The sequence below is a fragment of the Bos indicus x Bos taurus genome, chromosome 4 (genome assembly GCF_003369695.1).
Source record: "Bos indicus x Bos taurus breed Angus x Brahman F1 hybrid chromosome 4, Bos_hybrid_MaternalHap_v2.0, whole genome shotgun sequence".
In the NCBI taxonomy this organism is placed as follows: domain Eukaryota; kingdom Metazoa; phylum Chordata; class Mammalia; order Artiodactyla; family Bovidae; genus Bos; species Bos indicus x Bos taurus.
In genome coordinates this window covers 97,554,754-97,576,513 of record NC_040079.1, presented here as the reverse complement: position 1 = coordinate 97,576,513, position 21,760 = coordinate 97,554,754, and the positions used below count along the sequence as shown (strand labels likewise).

Below are 21,760 nucleotides of genomic sequence, written 5' to 3'. Positions count from 1 at the left end.
AACTAAAAATCCCACCCTAAAAAAGTACACTCCCCTCCCCATTCTAATTCCCTTTTTTCACGCTAGTACAGCTCACAAGCCAACTATCCCTCCCTTCCCCCTTTCCTGCCTGTAAAATCCAAGTTAGACAAACACTGTGTGGCTGAAATGACATATTTGAATGGAATTCAGACCCACCAGTTCCTGTTTATGTTTCTGATTTGAGAATGTTGTCTTCTCCGTTCACTATACATTATGAACACTGCACGGCCTTACATAGGGTCAGGTTACATGCAGGCAGGACCAATGAGCATTAATCATTACTTCCAGGCAACTGGCAAAAGCAGCAGCTGATGGAACACTACACCCTTCAGCTCTGTATAAATGGACATTCCAGAGAGTCAGAGTGTGTATGTGTGTGTGTGTCTGTATGTTTTTCCTTTCAGTCTCCATTTTATGAATGAAACTCCAGGCTCTATAGAGTCCATTCATGTAGGAGAAATGCTTACAGGGCTCTGCCTCTAGGGATCAATCAGTCATGGGTAAAACTGATATGATTGGTTTAAAACAGCCTTCAGCCTTCCATTACTGACTTAAAATGCAGTCCCTGTCCATTTGACCTGTGTTAATGCATAAAGAGTAAATCCAGACCATGGTCTCAATTCTCAAATCAAATCACTAGCCAATGCCACTTACTGTAACTGTAGATTTAGAGCATATTGAAGTATTTCTTAGAAAAACTGACAGAGTGGACCAAATCTTGGAGAGATTTGCTATTTTCACTCAGAACTGAAATAGGAAAACTCATGTGAGATCTGATAAGCAAAAAAAGGCAATGTCAAGTTGTGAGGCCAATCCATGACCTCTCTTATAATAACAAGATCAATTAGGAAGACATCACCATCACTTTTCACATTTGAAGCACCTAAAAATCAGAGATTATGTGACCTACTAATCCACAAATTACTGGCTGAATAAAAGAAAATTATCTTTGGATGTCAGAGAAACAGGTAAGATGTTACCATTTTCTGAACAATCCAATAACTCATTCCTTTAAATTCCCAAGTGATTTTCCAATTCTTCGAGTGACAGTTTTAATGTTAAGAGGGAAAAAAAAACCAGTTGCCTTGTTTCAGGAGAAAATGTGACCATAAGCAAACGATGCTCTGTCATGGAGTAGGGCCAACTCTTGGCCTTTGGGAGTGTTAAATATCAGGTACAAAAAGCCAAAGTTCATGGAACCATAATCATCACTACACTGGAAATTACTAAAGATGGTAACACTTAAAAATATCTAGAGTTTTTAGGAGGGAAAAAAGCTATTTATGAGCAATTATGGGAACAATTTGTAAAGACCCAGTCCACTACCAAATACTGTCAAAACATATCGTGGGTTTTATCAGCCATCTGTAACTTGGTCCTTGACCCTGAAGGGAAGAAAATACTTCTTTCTTCCAGTGACCTGAAGCCATTTTGCGAACTGGTTGCAGTCAACAATCCCTGGGTAGATCTTTAACTGATTTCTCAAGGAATCTTCACTATGCTTACAGAAGAAGGAATGAGAAGAAACACGAAAAATGCATGGTCTTTGGTTTTAAATGTGTGCAAGATTTGCTAATATGATGTTATAATAATTTAATATTTATCTTCTAATTTCTAATATCTGCCAAATAAAATGATAGTAAATAAATAAAGTTACCAGCATATTTAACTTTGAACTAAAATTAGAATACTTGACATAGCCAGGAGAGATGATAAGGAAACCTACAACATGTCATCCACAGGAAATACAGAACAGAACAAGACTGCTGAAGAGTCAATATATATTCAATTACTAACTCTTAAATAATATTCTTTTTTCAAGGTTTAAAAAAAACTTCAGTATCTAGAACTAGTTTCCATGGTGGTTCAAAGATAGGTAAGTAAAAATGATGAAGTAAAGCTGAATATTTACAAACGTTGTATTTCGTATTTTTAAAAATTAGAATTATAATTATCTGTCTTGAGGCCTTCCATTTTGGAAATGACAAAGCTTTATGGGAGACCTGAAAGTGTAAAATAAGTATCAGGAGCTCCTGCTAAATCGCTTCAGTCGTGTCCAACTCTGTGCGACCCCATAGACGGCAGCCCACCAGGCTCCCCTGTCCCTGGGATTCTCCAGGCAAGAACACTGGAGTGGGTTGCCATTTCCTTCTCCAATGCATGAAAGTGAAAAGTGAAAGTGAAGTCATTCAGTCATGTCCGACTCTTAGCGACCCCATGGACTGCAGCCTACCAGGCTCCTCCATCAATGGGATTTTCCAGGCAAGACTACTGGAGTGGGGTGCCATTGCCTTCTCCGAGTATCAGGAGCCCTTACTTCTATTCTTACTGTTCCATCTAAATCTAATTAGCATTTTCAACAGTTTTCTTTTGCCTTCACTCCACTCCTTGTTATTTCTTGAATAATATTTTTGGTTGTTTACTTACGTATGGATCAATTGTTCATTAAGCATGTAAGAATATTTATCATAAAACATATATGAGGCCAATTTCCCTAAAATACATATCTCCTCTTATAAAGTAAATAATCAGGAATCATTAAAAAAAAAAAAAGATATCCTGATGACAGAATTCCTGAGATATTACTACAGTAGTAGTAGTGTAGTAGTAGTAACAATCATAATAGTAATAATTTAGAAATAAACTGCTGAGTAAATTTAGCCTTCTGAATTGTCTATTTTTAATTTTGAGCAAGTTGAACCAGTTGATGAGGCCCTGACAAATCATCTTCAACCCAAAATAAAGCACTATTTACTCATATTTCTATGTGGCTGCAGAAAATAATTATCTTTTTCTTGCTCTACTAGCTATTGATTTCATCCCATAAATTTAAAATCATATTCTAAATTTTACAAGAAAAATTCCAAGAATGCTCACTAAGAGCAGTGTTAGGAATTACTTCACTATTTTCTTTGCTATTTAAGATGAGTACCCATCAACACAGCAAAACATAGAATAACATTTACAACATAAAATTTTTCTCTCACCATTTCAGAAACCCAAGACTATTTAACTCTGATGACTGCAGTGCCAGCTTGGGCCTATGTGACTACCAGATATATTTGTCAGTTCTAACAGTTGAAAGTTAAACACATTTCTAGTTTTTAACATATTTAACATGAGCTAAATATTTTGCATTTATTTGATCATTTCTCTGCCTACATATAATTTTTCTACATGCTAAGAACAGATAATTATTCTCTAAATTTGAAGGTTTGTCTACTGGCCTTCATTAAAGTCCTTAGATGATGAAGAAGTATATGGAGAACGTAGAAAGGGTTGCTTGGATTTAAAATTGAAAGTGAGAAAAGGCTCATCTTATTTTTCCAAATGTAAGCTTTCTTTACATATTTCAGTTCTTCATAAGTTTTCTACTAAAAAATAGATTGAGCTGACACCAGTTTGAAAATGACTCTTGCATTTTAAGCCATCAAGTGATCAAGTGTTTTTAACAGAGTGAAGTGCAATAAGAAAGAAGGCTCAGACAAACTCAAAGTTTACATAATCAAAGAATTTTAGAGCTGGCTATGACGTGTTTGTTGGAAGAAGTGATGCTAAAGCTGAAACTCCAATACTTTGGCCACCTCCTGCGAAGAGTTGACTCTTTGGAAAAGACTGATGCTGGGAGGGGTTGGGGGCAGGAGGAGAAGGGGACGACAGAAGATAAGATGGCTGGATGGCATCACTGACTTGATGGACATGAGTTTGGGTGAACTCCGGGAGTTGGTGATGGACAGGGAGGCCTGGCATGCTGCAATTCATGGGGTCGCAGAGTCGGACATGACTGAGCGACTGAACTGAACTGATGACACTGATTTGTTACTTTTCCTTCTAATTATCATTCATCCTTTTTCAGAAGAACTATTAGGAAAAGTCACTTATCTGACAATCTCAAATTTTGATAATGTTTATGGTGCATTTTTAAAAAGGAGACAGAACACATTTTAATCCAAAATATCATTTGAAGTTTTATATTTTCCTGTCTTACAACAGTGAGTACCTAACAACCAGAATAAAATTTGAGGACTATCTAACATGAAATGAATACCTTCAAATTAGAAAAAGCATACCTTAGGTTTTAATGCAAATGCTTTCATTGCCCTGCATCATGTAGAGCTTTTCAAAATCATATGCAAATATTCAGGCTAAAATTAGAGAAAAGAATAAATAATACATCTAACAAATTATGAATTAAAAAACTTTACTTTGGACAATTATATAGAAAGACTGTAAACTGTACACTAAGAATAAGTTCTAGTTTTGGCTGCTTCACAGGAGAACTATGCAACTGATGGTAGTTAACGTGAATGAGCCTTGGACATTTTATCTCTACAGTGGAGTGTAAAGAAGGAATTTCAATGAGGTGATCCCCAAGAGTTTCATGAGCTTAAAGACTTATGATTCTATGAAACAACTATTTGTGTCAATTTCCCAATTGAAAATAATGCCGCATTTGCCAACACATACATATGTCATGCCTCCAAACTGAAAGAAGGACTCATCAGTACCAGAAGGAATGACACTAAAAAACACAATGACCCTAAAAAACACTTACAAAATACAGAAACCTTTTCTTTAGAAAACATGATCCCAGCTTTCGCCCCCACCCTTTAGAACTGCTTCCTTCCCTCCTAAAGCTACAAGCATGCACTTTCCCCCATTTTCTTATTTCCTGTCTCTGAAAGTTCTTTCCCTTCTTCATTCCCAGCTCCTGGCTAAAACTGCTCCAACACAAGGTGGGGAGGCAGCTTTTCAAATTAATTAAAGTAACAGAATAGGCCCTGAGTGTTAAAAACACTTTACTAATGTATCACCTCTTCAATCAACTACTGGGTTAAGATTTTTAGTCACCAGCCGCAAATGCAAAGTAACATAACAGCATTAAATAATGGGGCTTCAAGCACAGCGCAGGGATGAGCCTGAAACCGACCAGGTATCATATGCATTCTCCTCCCTCTCTAAGGCAGCCCTGGAAACAAAGGAATAGAAGCCAGGTTTGCAACAAATGAGACTATGTCCTTCTTTATTTAGTGTTCTTTTTACTTATAGGACTGATGTGATTAACTTGAACACTTTTCTTTTTCAACTCTAAATTGGGTGATACTTGACAATTTAATACTCTGATTAGAAAAGCTGTACTAAGCATAATTAAAAGACAAAGCACTTTATAGACAAAGTAGATACTGACTATATTATCACTGCCTATATAGCGCTACAGTGTTTCTATACTGGGTCTTATTTTTACCTGAGCCACACTTGACGTGTATAATTTTTTTACGCAATAGTGTCATTTCATTAAATATTATTAAAAGTCTGGCTTCTAATGACTGCATAATATTTGCTATTGAGAGCCATAACTTACATTACCAATTACTCTATGATATTCCTCCACCACTAAATATTCATCATGTGTCTCCCCTTCCATAAGATAATTTTCTGACAGTGAAAATAGCTGATCAAAGTGTATGAACATTTTGTGCTGATATTTTCTTGAGTTAAATTTTAGTGTCATGTGTTCACCACCCTCCTAAAAATACTACCCTTAGCTATCCAAAACCAAAACAAAAGACCAGTCAATGAACACATAAATTCTAACAAAATATGTTTTTGCGAATATCTAAAATATTTACCTCATTGGGCATTCAGAATCTGCAAAACCTCTTCTGCGAGTATGAACACGGGAAAACAGCCACAATTTTATTTAAATAGAGCACTGTATCCATATGAAGCACAGTGCTTACTCAATTCTTTTGAACTCAGCCACAGGGACAAAAAAAGAAGAAATCAGACTGGATTCAGTAAAACCCAACCAACCAACAAAAAAGCCTGTGTCCCTGCTTTGTGCAGCGATATTAGGCTAGAGAAACAGAGAAGGAAAACAACAATAATAGATAATTACATCTATTATTGTACTGGACTGTTGAGAACTTAATATTATAATCATGATCATATTGTACTGGTTCATCAAATTGGCCCTAAATATCAATTGTTTTTTATCTTTTCAGAGTCCTCTGATCTAAGTTTTTTTCCCTTTCTCTTCATAAAAATTTCTACTCTACTAACATAATATTTTGTAATTTTTAGCTTAAATACTCAGCAGTTGAAATTGCATTCCTGTAATTATAATTATGACTAATAGACCTTCCATTTCCCATGTCATAATTAATGTCAGGCTTTATTAGAGCATAATCATGTTGCCTTTTCACTTACAAAGCTTCTTTTATTTTCACAACATTTATGTTATATTGAATTAAGCAATGAAGAGTTCTAGAGGCCTTCTTAAAGGACAATCTGTGGATCATAGATGCTGAATAAAAGGATTATGAAATGTTTCTCGCATTGTCTTTAGATTACATAAAGTATTTTCTAATGTGCTATTTGTTCAACATCAGTAAGTGAACTAAGCACTCAATAATTCAGGGATAAATACATTATATTTTCTAAAAAAAAGATTAATAAATTGCTAGCGAGGATGAAAGAACTAAAGACAATAAAACAAAATATCTGGAGATCATATTGTGACAGCAATGAAGGACATATGCAGATGTGTCAGCCTAATTGCTGCAAGTGGGTAGTCAGTATAACACATTTTGAAAGGCACAGGTTAATTTTTCATCAGCCCTGGTTACAGTTACTATAGTTCTTCAGACCACATCCATTCAGAAGATGTAACTTTACTATTGAACTATTTATTTTACTATTTATTCAAGCAAAACTGAACTGTATCTTATTGGCAATATTGAAATTAGAATTCAAAGGTACTGTCCAACTTTAACAACTTGAAATGTAATTTAGAGGGGAGAAAGTTACATTAACAACTTCTTAAATATTAAACAAATGTTCCAGAAGTCATTTGCAAGGTATATGGTAACTTACAAAAAAAGATGCCCTATGTACCTTTAAAATAGGATATTGCACTCTTTATGGACTGAATGATCAAGTTCCCTAAAATTCATTGTGAAGCCTTAATGCTTAACATGACGGTATTTGGAGAGGAGAGCTTGGAGAGGTAATTAGAATAAGACCAGGCCATGAGGGTGGGGCCCTCATGGTGGAATTAGTATCTTTAAAGGAAGAGAAGGAGAGAGGAGAGCTCTGTCTTTCTCTGTTACATGATGACACAGTGAGTAAGTAGCAATCTGCAAGCCAGGAAGAGAAGACTCATCAGGAAATGAATCCGCTGGCAGTTTTGATCTTCGACTTTCCAGCCTATAGAACTGTGAGAGTTAAATGTCTGCTGTTTAAGCTTTCCAATTGATGGTATCTGATGATAGCAGGCTGAGCAAAAGCATGGACTATCCTTTTTTGGTTATAAGTAACTGAATCTGTGCCTCTGAGGACCAAACAGCAACTGACTTAGAACTCTATATTACATATGGCCCAAAACTAAAGCAATTAAACCTCACCGTATCAGTTCTTCTTTTTTTTTCCCCCCTCATTGGATTACTTAAATCTTTTTATTTGGTTCACATCTTCTTAAGAAAAGTTACACATTCTCAATACCATGTTATATATGATTTTATATATGATATAAATATAAGGAGAATGTTGTATTAATATAAATATATGCATATTTACATATAATATAAATAGATGGAAAACCAAAGAATCAAGAAAATTATTCCAATTATAATCTTTCTGAGATATAAAATCATTTCTAGAAAACATGAAGAAATTTCTAAAAATGCTATGCCCTGCAGTTCCTTCTGAACCAATTATTTGGGCTAGTTTAAATGATTTACATGCCAAGATTCTTGAAATCACAATGAATTCAAGAAACTGTGTAGCAAATTAAAATGAGGTTTGGAGAATCAGGATAACATCAGTTAACAGGATTAGAAATTTACAGAAAAAAATGAGCCTTATCTGTAATAAAGCCGATGGTAGTGCAGGGTTCTTAATTATGTGCATAAATCATGGACAAATATAAAAGGTTCTAAACTATAACCACTATGGTACATTGTAGGTTGGTCTTGAAATTACAGGGTCCAGGACAAGCATTCAAAGAAAGTCCCTCACACCATATGTTTAAATTTTTAGAACTATATGGGGATTTCCCTGGTGGTCCAACGGTTAAGACTTTGCCTTTCAGCACAAGGGGTGCAGGTTTGATCCCTGGTTGGGGAACTAAGACCCCAGATGCCTGGCAGCCAAGAAACCAAAACATGAAACAAAAGCAATCTTGTAACAAACTCAATAGAGATTTAAAAAATGGTTCATATCAAAAACATCTTTAAAAAAACTTTTAAAACTATGAATCAAACAAACTTATAAATAAATATGTTCTTTCCTCCTATTTGAAAATGTGATAACATAGCAACTAGGAAGGCCAGGTCAAACCTAGACTTTGGGGAAATTTCTAGAATGAGAACTGAAAGAGAAAATGGTATGGAGCCAGTTTTCAGTTTTCAGACCCCAGCCCACCCTATTTCCTGCCTCACTTCCTATATCCCTCAAGCCCACACTGCTCCATACCACAGGAGCTTCACACACCAAACTTATGGGTACAACCAAGCTCCATCCTCATCCTCTCACAAACAGCTGCCCGTTGGCCACCTCCTTGGACTTAAGAGGTATACACAAGAGCAATGTGCTCTGCCTGGAAAACCAGGCCTGGGATGAACTTGCTCCAGTCCTGGAAGTGGACTCAGGGCTGACTGGGCAGGGAAGGCATGGGTCCTGGGTAGCTAGTGTACCTTCTAGAAGTAGAGTCCGAATCTCTCAGCAGAACTTCCTCTTAGTTCTTTGAACTTGTTGTCCAATGAGAAAGGATGGCCGGAAGGAGGCTCTCAGTAGGGCTCCTTCTTGCTGAGCTTTAAGATCAGTTTATAATAAAATAGGTAACTTTATAGAAGTTAACTTAAGACAAGGAAGCAAGACCAGGAGACAGTTTTCCTTCATCAAGTGGAACTGATAGAAAAACTCAGCAGAGTTATGCCTAGAGAAGCAATTGTTCCCTCATAAAGAATATCCATAACTTTTTTCCACATGAAAGGAAGTCACTTTGCTTTCAAATATTTTTAAGTCTACAACCATCTATTGATCATGCTTACAATAATGTTAGCAATTTTTTTGCCTGGTGCCCTTCTTAGAAGCATTAGCTTTTATTTCATACTATTTTTCAAAATTCCCAAGATTTCTGAAAGGCAGGTGTCTTGATTTCGAAAAATGTATTCATTTTGTAAAACAAATTCATTTTGTTTGAATGTAAGACAATTCATTTCGTAAGTGTATTTTGAATGTGATTCATTTTGAATGTATTCAATTCATTTTGTAAAATAAAATGAATACAGATTATGTAATTTTTCTGAGTTCTCAACGTTGAATATTGGCAAAGTTTTTGGCAACATTAACAATAGACAAAAATGTTCTTTATTTCCAGGTAACCCAATTCTCCACTTTGCCATATTTAGCAGGGCCTTTCTGGCTCAGTGAGACAACAGCTAAGCTTTATTATTGCTATTTTTGCTATTCTTTGTCCAGTATAGAAGAATTCTTATTCGTGCCTTGGAATCTTGCCATACCAATAAAGAAAAAAATAGTTAATAAGCAATAAGTTAGTACAGAATATTAATTTCTGTAAATATTGTCATTAAATAATGCCACAGGAGCAAATAGAAAAACAAACCCAGAATTTAGAAAAGAACAATCCTGTTACTCTCCTGGCCTGAGATAGGAGAGCTTAATTTTACAAATTGTACTTTTCCTCAAACAGGTTTCATTCCTAGACACTATTTCAACCATCGACTCATGCCAAAATAGTTTGATAGTCCAACCCTTCACATAAAGAGAAAGATTCAAAGAAGGAATAAATCAGAAAGTTTCAACCAAAAAAAAGGTCAGGAGCCACCTAACCTGCAGCCAACACTAATGAAAGCGACAAGCAAGTGAAAAGATATCATAAATGTAACTTAAAGCACAGGCCTACCTGAATCATATGCAAAATCTCTGGGCTCCTGTTTAATCATCAGAGGAGGGGGGAAGCTTTGGCTGGCTGCACCACCAACCATGGTGCTGTGTTCATACACTGGGTCGTGGTACTCCTGCTTAAAGCCTTGAGGTGGGAAGGGGATGTTTGGCTCAGACATCTGCCGTTGGTACATGGGACGTCCTTCCCTTGGCATTGTTGGCAAAGGAGGAAAGGAATTACAGGGTTCAGAAAGTTGGCGGCGAAATCTGGGAAATAAGAGAGCATATTTCAAATAAAAAGGTAACAAGAAATAGCCTTTAAAAATACTGGCACAATTTTTAATCGCTTAGTTAGTGAACATGACACCAGCTGACTGACCCAAAGTGTAAATCTTCAATGAAGATGAGATTTCTCCTTCCTGGGTCAGTAGCAATATGCTTTCTAATCATAATACACCTTGTGTTCCTCTTCTAATTAGTTCCATTCAGCACCATTTCAGTGTATTACCAGAAGTTAAAGGTGTGCCTCAAGTAAGGCTAAGGAGAGCGATGTAGCATTTGCAAGAAATACATACCCTGACAGTTAAAATGCCCAGTGAGAAATCAACTTGGTAGCTCACCAAATTTCCTTATGAAGTGAGTTAAAATAATTATAGACAAGGGAAAAAAAGCAAAACAGAGACTCTGGAAAGAATCTGATCTCAAACTGCATCCTCTATCTTTTAATTGTTATCAAGCTAATCAACAAACAAAATATCAACCAAATAAAAACCTCCTTAATGGTTTTCCATTTCTTATCATCGATTACTGAGGAAAGAAGAAAGGAATGGCTTTCTTTTCAAATGGGTGGGACTCTTACATCTTCAACAATGTCCTAAAGAACACTGTATTCTAATGAGAAATTAAACTGGGCAATATTATAGAGAATGAAATCCAAGCTAGTTTTTAAAGACCACTTCTTTACTGTCAAAACAGCAACACAGAACACACTGGCTTCCGAGAGCTTCAGACAAAATATCAGGTCGATGAAAATAAGCATAAAATATTACAGCAGACCTCTGAAGATGGAAAGAACATTCATGCATTACATAGCATTGCAACACGTCATGATGTTAGGTCATGTGGAAGCTCCGAGGCCTTGGCAGAAGGCTGACGGTAAGTTTCTACACTCCTTCCTTCTTGGTTATCTACCGTACTGACTGGCTCATCACATCATCATTCAGTTCTGTGTGTCTCATCCTAATACCATTGACCCACCACAAAGATGTGGATTAATTAAAGATTTAAAAGTGCTCTAAAATGCCCAGGAGTGCTTAAAAATAACCTATCCGACATTTCTATGAGCAAATGTATGCCTATTAATTCCCCTGCACCCTTCTAAAAGCATTCCTGTGACTTTAATTTGGAGAGTTAACATTTAATTTTGGTAACGTTAAATGAAAACAAGGGAAAAGCAAAAGAATGGCGGAGCGATTGCTTTAGCGTTTCTCAGAACACTCCACCCTGTGATTTAACTCTAGCCTCGCCAGCTGCCATGAAAAGCACTGAAATTCCAACTACACCTGCAGAAAACCAACTTAGAAACTCAGATATTGCCAAACAATTAGGCTGACTGGCACTGCATTCATTTCCCTTCTCTTGCTTATTTCATTAGCCAAAAAAAGAAACAGAAATTATCATTAAGAACTGTCAAGGAGTGAATCGGAAAATTGTAACTTGAAGTTAAAATAAGAACTCTTGCTCACTTGGGAAGCCACACAAGGAAGTTAATAATACTTCTGCTAAAAGCTTTGTTTAAAAAAAAAAAAAAAAGTCAAGCCATTTGTTTGCAGGAGTCAATGTGCTTCCAGTTGGTACTCACTGAGGACCATGCATATATCAACACACATATGCTTCCTAAGAAACTACAAGTTTGTGGTGATGTTCTTATGACTGATAGTAAAGAGAAACGGACTCAGAAGCTTCTGGAAGAGAGTGCATGGGTAAGGAGAGCACGCTGATGAACTCTTGGGTATAGAAAAACAGCGTCTAAGTGGTGGGAAACAGAGAAAAAGAGACAGGACTCCTGCACAGTGAGTTCAGGGAAAAGTGCCAAAGGGCTGGGCCGAGGAGCAGAGAGAGGCAGAGGAGAGGAAGTGGGGTGCAGCCCAGTTGGCCATGAAGTGTTCCCTGAGAGAGGTTGGGTGCTGGGCTGGAGGGGGCTATTTGGGGACAGGATCTGTTCCCAGAGCAAATTTGCCATTTATAACTGAGGGACTGTCATTTGTTGGCGAGAGCTCTCCAAGAAATCCTCCTCAGAAACATACGGCTTCAGAGATTTTCCTGGGATGGGCCAGCTGGTACTGGCCTCCACGCTCCGCGGGGGACACTGGGAAAAGACCTGAGCTTCCCTCTCCTAGTTCCGGGCCGGCTGTTCGCAGTCTCAAATATTTGACTTCAAGTAGAGACGCTCAAATGGATTTGGCTATGGCAGCTCTAGTTAGGTCACCTAAAAACAGCCACACTGCTTGTTTAGCAGTCACCTTCCATAAGAGAGAACTTCAGAGAGCGCCAACCGTTCCACCTCTAATTCTGACCCTCGTCTGAGGGGGAGAGAGGCTTGGTACCAAGAACTCTGGGAAGTCCCCAGAAGTAGACAAAACAAAACTTGCTTTTTTCTGCATCGTCCTCTCTATGCCCCCATCAGTCCTACACAATGTGCATCTGTTTAATGGCCCACCCGGCAATAAGATTTCTTTCATCTGTATTTACAAAACTGTTTACACAGATGCTCATACCATTACACTCTGAGAAAGTCTCAGGTCCACAGGGTGAGAAGAAAAAGATAATGGACAGCGTTTCATAACCAAAGCACAAGAGGACACAGGGATGGAAACCAAGGTAGAAACATTATTATTTGGTTTCATGCTGGAAAGAATGCTTTCATCTTATCCTTTCATATCAGAAGAGTGACTAAAATTGAGATTGAGTCCCATTAAATAATCTATAAAAAGCAGAGCTGAGTATTCCCTTATTTTCAGAAAGTTGCCAGTGGCTCATCTTTGGGTTTCCTTTGCTGATCTGGAGGATTCCTGGGCTGAGCTATTTTTATAATGCTGTGTCAGAACCCCTTTGCACAGGCTTATTGTTAAATTTGGGGTTCTCTGGTGGCTCAGAAGGTAAAGAATCTGCCTGCAATGCAGGAGACCTGGGTTCAATCCCTCGGTTGGGAAGATCCTCTGGGAAAGGGAAAGAATACTCCAGTATTCTTGCCTGGAGAATTCCATGGACAGAGGAGCCTGGTGTGCTGCAGTCCATGGGGTCGCAAAGAGTCAGACAGAACTGAGCAACTGAACAACAACAGCATGCTAACCATGGTCTCGAGATTATGCCTGTTGTATCTGTTTGGTAGAAATACTACTATTTCATGGCATGTTACTATACATCTCTTTCCAATTCCACATTCAGGGTTGTCATACTGATAGCTTGGAATCTGCCATGGGGGCAATATTTACATCACAGACTCATCAAATGCTACAGATCAAAGTCTTTTGGGTTTTCTTCCATAGATCCTATTGTTATCCATTTACCAACACACCACTTGTTCTATAAGTACAGGGTAGAAGGGGAAAAAATAAATGCTGTATACAACTGAACTGTGTTTTTAAGTTGTATTATTAAGGCCTCTAAGGGTCCTTCAATATTTTATTTAAACACAAATTTTTAAATCTCTAAGAGTTGAGAATTACCTGACATAGCATGTTCTCTATGTTGTGTCTTGCCTTGTTCCTTTCTAAGGAATACTAATTCAGTCTCTACCACTTTAATGTTATATTCTCAGTGTTCAGGGTCATGCATCTACTGACATTAAATATCCATCACTTGCAAAGGAGGAAAGAGAGTTCTATCATATAAGTTCTCTTCTGCAAAACTATGTACAGCTAAACCAGTCAGTCTAAGGTAAAGAACCTAATTCCATAAGCCACCTACTAAAATTAGTCTCCTAACTTTATTTTTCAAGTACACACATATGCTCATAAAAATGGGATGATCTGATTTAAAGTTTAAGTGAAGCAATTTAATTCAAGCAAAGAGAAAGGGAAATGTTCAAATGTCAGTATATAGATTAATTTTCCATTTTAGCAACCAATTTAAATGTTTATAAAGGAATGTTTACAAATGACCTTCTCCACAAATTATTTATAGCGAAAGACAGAGCAAACTCTAAAAATATTTTGCACAGATGTGCAAAATTAATACACTCGCCTTGAATTTACTATAGGTCCTAGGAAGTGGTAAAAGGAATTTCTTCCAAGAATGTTAAAAACAGTTTTGCTTTGTTTTTTTTTTTTTTTTTAATGGTACTTGCAGTTACCAAGGGATAAGGGGTAGGGAAGAATAAATTGGGAGATTGGGACTGACATATGCACACTACCATTGATAAAATAGATAAATAATAAGGATATATTTCATAGCACTGGAAACTCTACTCAATACTCTGTAGTGACCTATATGGGAAAAGAATCAAAAAAAGAGTAGATATATGTATAACTGATTCACTTTGCTGTATAGCAGAAACTAACACACACATTGTAAATCAATTATATTCCAATAAATTTTTTTAATAAGGTACTTGCACTTTACCTGTGATCCATGGGGTAGCTACTGTCTTGGATGGGCTGCGATGGAGGGAGGTGAGCTGGGAAGGCGCGGTCAGGCTTTGAAGTGTGAGCTGAGTTGGGAGATGCATGGTGCAGGGGGGACACTGGAGTGCTGGATGGTGTTGGGGGGTTGGAGGGCCTCATTCCCACTTGTGGCTTCTGATCATAGGCACTACCCAAGAGATAAGAGAAAAGAGAATGTGAGTTTCTTGGGAAAAATTAAAACTCTGTCCCCACCCCAAACAGTCAAGGAAAGAAAAAAATATTTCAGGCTAAAGTCCTAAGGAAGCTTAGAATGGTATGGCTTTTGGTTTTTGCAATTCCAAAACATGTAATCATCAAAACAGCCACACACTTAAACAGAAAATAGGATAATCTATCACTTGGAAACAGTACAAATATAAACCATCTATTTTTAATACATATACAAACAACATAACATAAGGAAAATCTCTGTCAGCAAAAGCAGTGACATTATTTCCATCTATTCTTCGTTGTTTTTTTTTTGGCCACACTGTGAGACATTGCAGGATCCTAGGAGGGATCAAACTTATGCTCCCTGCATTGCAAGTGTGGAGTTTAAACCACTGAACTACCAGGGAAGTCCCCATTACCATCTGTTTTTGATATGTCTCCATAAGCAAGTTTCATAGATCTTTTCTAGATCATTAAATATTTCTGATATTATAATCCTTCTACATTACAGAAGACTTTACAGTAAGAAGTCGTATCAGTTTAACGAGATGCAGATCATACCTGACTCACCTTTATTTGTTGTAGAATTCTAAGCCGATGCTTTTGCCTTATTTTCATTCTTTTAGTGTAAAATAAATGATGCCTGGCATTAACTTCCTCACATGAGATAATAAAGATTTATGAGGCAAATTAAAACGTCTCTGATATATTTAAACCTTCTTGGAGCATAAGAATAGGCACAAAATAATGTTCTTAAGAATAAAATCCTGTTATCACAGTCTAATTTCTAAACATAATTACAAAAGAATAAAATGAGTAAGCTTGTTTTTATACACATTATGAATTTAAGTTGCAGTCTTTAGCATAGTTCTCAGGGATATGATTTAACTAATTCTTCTAATCTAAAAATACTTTATTGAAAACAAATTATATTTAAGTTTCTGAACAAAAAATATCTAGGTTAAAACACTCTGTTCCTTTTAAGATAAAAAGCATTTGCCAGTATATTTTTTCTTTAAAAAAGAAACTTAAAACAAAATTGACTTATGTAATAATTTATCCTGTTGCTCCATCCATACAAAAGAATTACATCCATGCATGAAACTACAGAAGTAGAGGAGTATGGGCTGCATAAGTCTTTCTTCCTTTACAGCAAAGTCCACAAACTCATACTATTTGGTTCCACCTGTTTCCTTTACCAGTATTTCTGAATGAGAATGTACTTCTTTTATAAAATGGTTCACCTGTCTCATTCCCATGTGAAAAACAGTGATACAACTTCTGTCCTAGGATATTACTTTTTTCTCATAAAATGCTATACTGTGTTACACTGTTCATATAGAAATGGAAAAAACAGAATTAATCCAATAAATCACTGTGGGAATTATTGGTCTTTGAGAAGAATCTCAAAATACACAGGTAATTCTACCATTAATTTATGGAAGTCAGATGTCATTTTTGAAAAATATGTCTATAAACCAGTAGTTCTTCCATAATCACACTTCTGATCAATGCTAAAATGCAATGACAATTCTATACCTATTTGGTTTATTAATTAAAAATTCTCCAATATGTTAAATAATTACTCTGTGAATACATAGTATTATTCATAAGGAGAAAATGCAAAAATTAAAAATGTGATAAAATAAAACTGAGATTGATCAATACTGTTTTATCTGAACTCAGTATGCTTTAATAGTAGGCTTCTATAAGAGATACATCTTATAAAAGCTTTGCAGTTCAACTGGACCACCTTTATCATTTCAGACTCTGTGAACTGTCTAGGAAAGAGGATGTAGAAGACAAGTTTGCAAGAACAAATAGTAATGAAATATCCAAGCACCGGTCGGTACCATGAAACTATACAAACCAAAGTTTTTTGAATCTTAAATATCTTAAACAACGAACTAGTGAATGTAACAAAAAGGAAGTAGACTCACAGATGCAAAGAACAAGTGAATGCTTTCCAGTGGGTAGAGGGAAGCAGGAAGAGCAATATAGGGGTAGGAGATTAAGAGGTACAAATTACTAGGAGTAAAATAATCTATAAGAACAGATTGTACAACACTGGCAGTGTAGCCAGTATTTTATAATAACTATAAATGGAGCATAACTTTAAATATTGTGAATCACTATATTATACACCTCTAACCTTCAGCTATGCTTCGATTTAAAGAATGGGAAAAAAAATAACATTATTCTGCAGAAGGAAACAGAGTATAGGTAAAAAAAACAAAAAATCTGAGGAAACAGAAGACTCCTCTGAATCATAATGCATTATGAACTTGAACTTGAATCAACATAATTTATAAGACCGCAAATATCTGTAATCATTTTTATAAGTTTCTAAACTAACTCCTTTAAAGGACTATGTCTCTACTGTAATTGAGAGTAATAACATACAATATACAGAGCCAACTTTTTCCTTATGCAATTAGGGGCCAATACGAAAAGTAGCAGAATGCAATTTACTGTGAAGGGTTTTTAATGAACATACATGTTATCAAATTTTCCAACAAAGGAACAATGTACTTCTACTGCTCCACCCTTTATTATCATCAGAAGGAACAACTGGGTTTTTAACAGATAATAGCCTCTGCTAAGCCTTATAAAATTCTAACTTTACTGCAACTGTCCATGAATGCATCTTATAGATCATCTGCAAAGCCTGTCAGATAACTAATGTACTGTTCAGACCTGCCAAATGCTTCATTGTTTTCCCCCTACAAACTCTAAAGTGCATAATGCATTCTTTCTAATGAGAACTGAACTTTCGGTACCTGCTCATGCCACCTAAGACCCTTTTTACAATCTCAGGATGCATCCCCTAACGGTTGTGGAAAAGCAGCTCATGATCTGGATAAAAATTACTCCTTTAAAATGATTCTAGAAGTATATGATCAGACAGTAAACGGTCCTTTTGAGTTCTGCTCAACATATGACCTAATTAGCTTGTTACATGTTGAAGATGTAACTCTTATAAAATACGACTTGAGATTTTATATTATGGTAAATCTGTGTTTCTGTAAGAACCATCAGGTGCTCACTATACACTCAATTACTTTACCTGACATTGTACAGGCACTTTTCTCCATAGCTGAATTTAAAGGGCTGTTCTTGACTGCAGGCAGAGCCGAGTTCTGAACATGGACTGTGGGGTTCTTTCTTGATTTTCAGTGGGAGGCCATGAAAAGCCACTAGAAAACAAAAATACCCGCAAAAATGAAATCCTGTTAGGAATTAAGTACACTAACCTGTTCTATCCCTCTTGGTTAAAATGTCACTAACATTTCATATTAACTCTCATACATAAGAAAAATCACACTGGACAAATTTTATGCAAGAAAAGATTCTGGAGAATTTTATATACTCTCCATATACTCATTGTTTGCTTTTACTGTATAACAAAATGCACGCTTGAACTTTCTCATTACTGAAAGTCAAATGAACTATTTGTAACTGGCTTAGCTGACACTAACAAAATGAGAAATTCAGTTTTCAGAAAATAAACTTGAAAATATTTCAGCAAGTTTTCCAATAACTCAAGCAGGGGGGAAAAAAAAACACAACTGACTATTCAAGAATTAACTGAAAATAGAAGCATAATTTTAAGAATTAACTGAAAGGAAAATATTTCAAGTGCATCAATAGTAATGGTTTAATGGAATAAAAATTGAACTATGACGAAGAAACCCCAGCTGCCGTTCTTAGAGTAACTAATGATACTTTGGACAAAAGGATAAAAACTCAACATCTTTGTGGACAGTGCTTATATATTAAACTACAGATAAAAAGTACTTATCTAACTATTTAAGAGAAGTGTGAAGATACATTGTGAGAAATACATTAAAGTTATTTTTTGTATATTATGACCATAAAGCAATTGTTCTATATGAAATGATAGTTTCTCCTTTTTCATATGACATTGTCATGTCATTAATGTTCAATATAATACAAAGATAATATCACAAAATATGAAGAAATATGTGTATTTAGGTGGAATCATATCTCTTAAACCAAAAAATAAAATAAGGTTATATATTTTTGTTATTTTAAGTGAAGCTGAAAAAAATATATACTAGAGATCCTCAGAATAACTGAAGTTTTAGTAAAAATGGAAAAATAAATAAAAAGAAAAGAGGAAAAACAGACATGAGAATGAATTTTAGTTTCATACAATATGCACAGGTAAGAATAATCAAGGATAAGCCCAAGAAGGACACACTGTGGATAGTTATCCCAACTCTGTAAAACCTGAGATTAAAATACAAAATATTAAGTACATATACTATAAACGAAGATAAAAGAAGAGAAACTTTGTGGTTTATGATGCCATTCAATCTTGATCATAACATTATAGCATTATGAACTTGTACTTGCTTGAATGTCATATATAATTTTAGTATAAGAAATTGATATCAAGAACTATCAAGCTCCAAGAAAATAAATTTGTTAATATAAGCACATAATTTTGACTAAAATGTTTAGTGATATTAAAGAAACATCTGAAGCACTGTGGAAAACAAATTTGTCACCTAAATTAGTTGTCTAAGGAAAACTTAATAAATAATAATACAATTATTTCACTGAGTGATCTATTTCAAAGTATTTTTTCTAATTTAATGTGTGTTTAATATACCTACTCAGAGAAGAGAGAGTCAGAGGAACAGAAACAAAGAGGAAATTATGTATGTTTTCATATGCAAATGGTACATATGTTCATTAACTTTACCAAGTCAGAAAGTTATAATTTATAAAATGCTAAGATGAAAGAGGCTTAACAACCTCAGGATTCACTTCATAACCTGAGGACTTGCTTGGATTCTGATTTGAACATAACAACTAAAAGAGACCAATGAGTAAGACATTTTAATGTGGACTAGGTAAGAAATTATTGTTAATTTTGTTGAATGTGATAATGAAATGGCAGTTGTTCCCAAAAAAGGTTTAAAGCTAAAGCTTCATAAAATATTTACGGATAAAAAAGTAAGTCCTGGAATTTCATTAAAATAATCTAGAAAAAGATGTGTAGGGGAAGAATCAAATAGAAAAATGTTGATAAATGTTAAAAGCAGACTGATGGGTCAGTGGGAGTTCATTACATTATTCTCTTTACTTTTATCTAAATTCTAAATTCACAAGATAAAATGCTTTTAAATTATGAAACAAAAACACAAAGGATTTAAAGTAGCATCCTTTAAGAAAATGTTTTGCCCTCTGCATGTGTATGTGTGTGTGTATGCTACTTCTTAGAATGACAGATATTGCACAATGAAATCTTGTAATATGTTAATCATGTATTTGCTGCTTTCTTAACAAATAGTTTTCAACTCTTTATGACTTACTTGAACATATACAACAAAATGTGTTAAGTTCAGCACTTTAGATTAAGTATTGGGTTTTATATTTTCCTAAGAAAAAGCAGTACCAACATCAAAGGAACTCAAATTATACCTGAGAGATCAGAACTAATTTGTATGAATAAAAATGGATAAGATCTCAAAAGCTAATAAATTGGTACTACAATGCAAAGTTGATCATATTTATCAAAATATCAGACATCATCAGAGACTACTATATTCAACATTACTGTTTTAAAAGTCTTTGGGACCACGAAGTAGGAAAGGATTAGTGAACAGGATGCAAAGGCATTAACCACAGAAGAAAATAATCTATGAATTAGGCTTCATTGCAGTTAAGAACTTCTCTTCCCCAAGACACTAAGCTACACACACCAAGAAGTTACTTGCTATAGAAAGATCAAAGATATCATACTCAACCTAATAAAAATTGTTACAAAGAGAGAAAAGAAACAACCCAATTAAAATTGGGCAAAAGATTCAAACAGGCAGTTCATAAAAGAAGATATCCAAATAGCAAAATAAATAAGCAACAAAATGAACATATATGAAAAGGTATTCATCTTTACTCATCAAGAAATTGCAAATAAAGTCACATCAGGTTATACTATATACCGACTAGGATGGCTAAAGATTGGCATTGACATTGACATGAAGAAGACCTAAAGCAGTAAGAACTTTTAAATATATGCTACTGAGAGTACAAACTCACATGTACACACAAACACACAGTCTGGAAAACTTTTTGGCAGTATCAACCAAGTTTTTATATAAGATTTTATATAAGATCATATTACTATGATCTAGTAATAACTCTCTTAGGTGGATATCAAAGAGAAAGGACTGAATATGTTCACCAAAAGGACATATTCATAGCAGCTTTATTCATAATACCAAAACTGGAAAAATTCCAGTGTTCACTAGCAGAAAAATGGATAAATAATGTGTGGCTTATTCATACAATGAAATACTCTACAAGAATAACAAGGAACACACTGGTTACACACAGAACGTCTCTCAGATGGTAAGCTGATAAAAGAAGACAAGCACAAAAGAGTATGTAGTAAAGGAATTTGAAGAACAGACCACCCTGATAGTGAAAGAATCTTCCGGTGGTGGATGGGAGTATTAATGACAGACAGGGATCTAGTAATCTAACGCTGATGTTTAGTCACTAAGTCATGTCCGATTGCTTCGTAACCCCATGGAATGTAGCCTGCCTGGCTCCTTTGTCCATGGAGTTTTCCAGGAAAGAATACTAGAGTGGGTTGCCATTTCCTTTTCCAGGGGACCCTCCCAACCTGTGATCAAATCTGCATCTCCTGCACTGGCAGGTGGATTTTCTACAGAGCTATAAATATTTTATATTTGCTCTATGCAGTGATTACAAGTATATACATATGTAAAATTTACCAAGTTTTACACTTAAGATTTTTACATTGAGATAAATGTTTTGCTCCAAAAAAAGGTTTAAAAATATGAGAAACGTCAAGCAACGCTCTAAAAAATTGAGATGTTTGAAAATGCCTGGCCTCCTGTTCCAGTAGAGACATCTGATAATGTGCTTTAACCTCACAGGATAAATAATTCCAGATGAAGCAGGGGAGGGAGGACAACTCTGGGGTACCATCAGGA

At 35.5% G+C, this 21,760-nt stretch overlaps 1 protein-coding gene across 5 annotated transcripts in view; it reads right to left on the bottom strand.

The window, feature by feature from the left end:
• ETV1 (ETS variant 1) overlaps nt 1-21,760 on the bottom strand; it is a 97,617-nt gene that overhangs the window by 27,084 nt on the left and 48,773 nt on the right. For all 5 annotated transcript variants that reach the window (XM_027540036.1, XM_027540038.1, XM_027540039.1 and 2 more), the window contains 3 exons: nt 17,833-17,962; nt 14,554-14,742; nt 9,950-10,197 (listed from right to left, as the gene is read on the bottom strand). In XM_027540036.1, the coding sequence (XP_027395837.1) occupies nt 9,950-10,197; nt 14,554-14,742; nt 17,833-17,962 (567 nt within the window). The remainder of the gene's footprint in view (nt 1-9,949; nt 10,198-14,553; nt 14,743-17,832; nt 17,963-21,760) is intronic.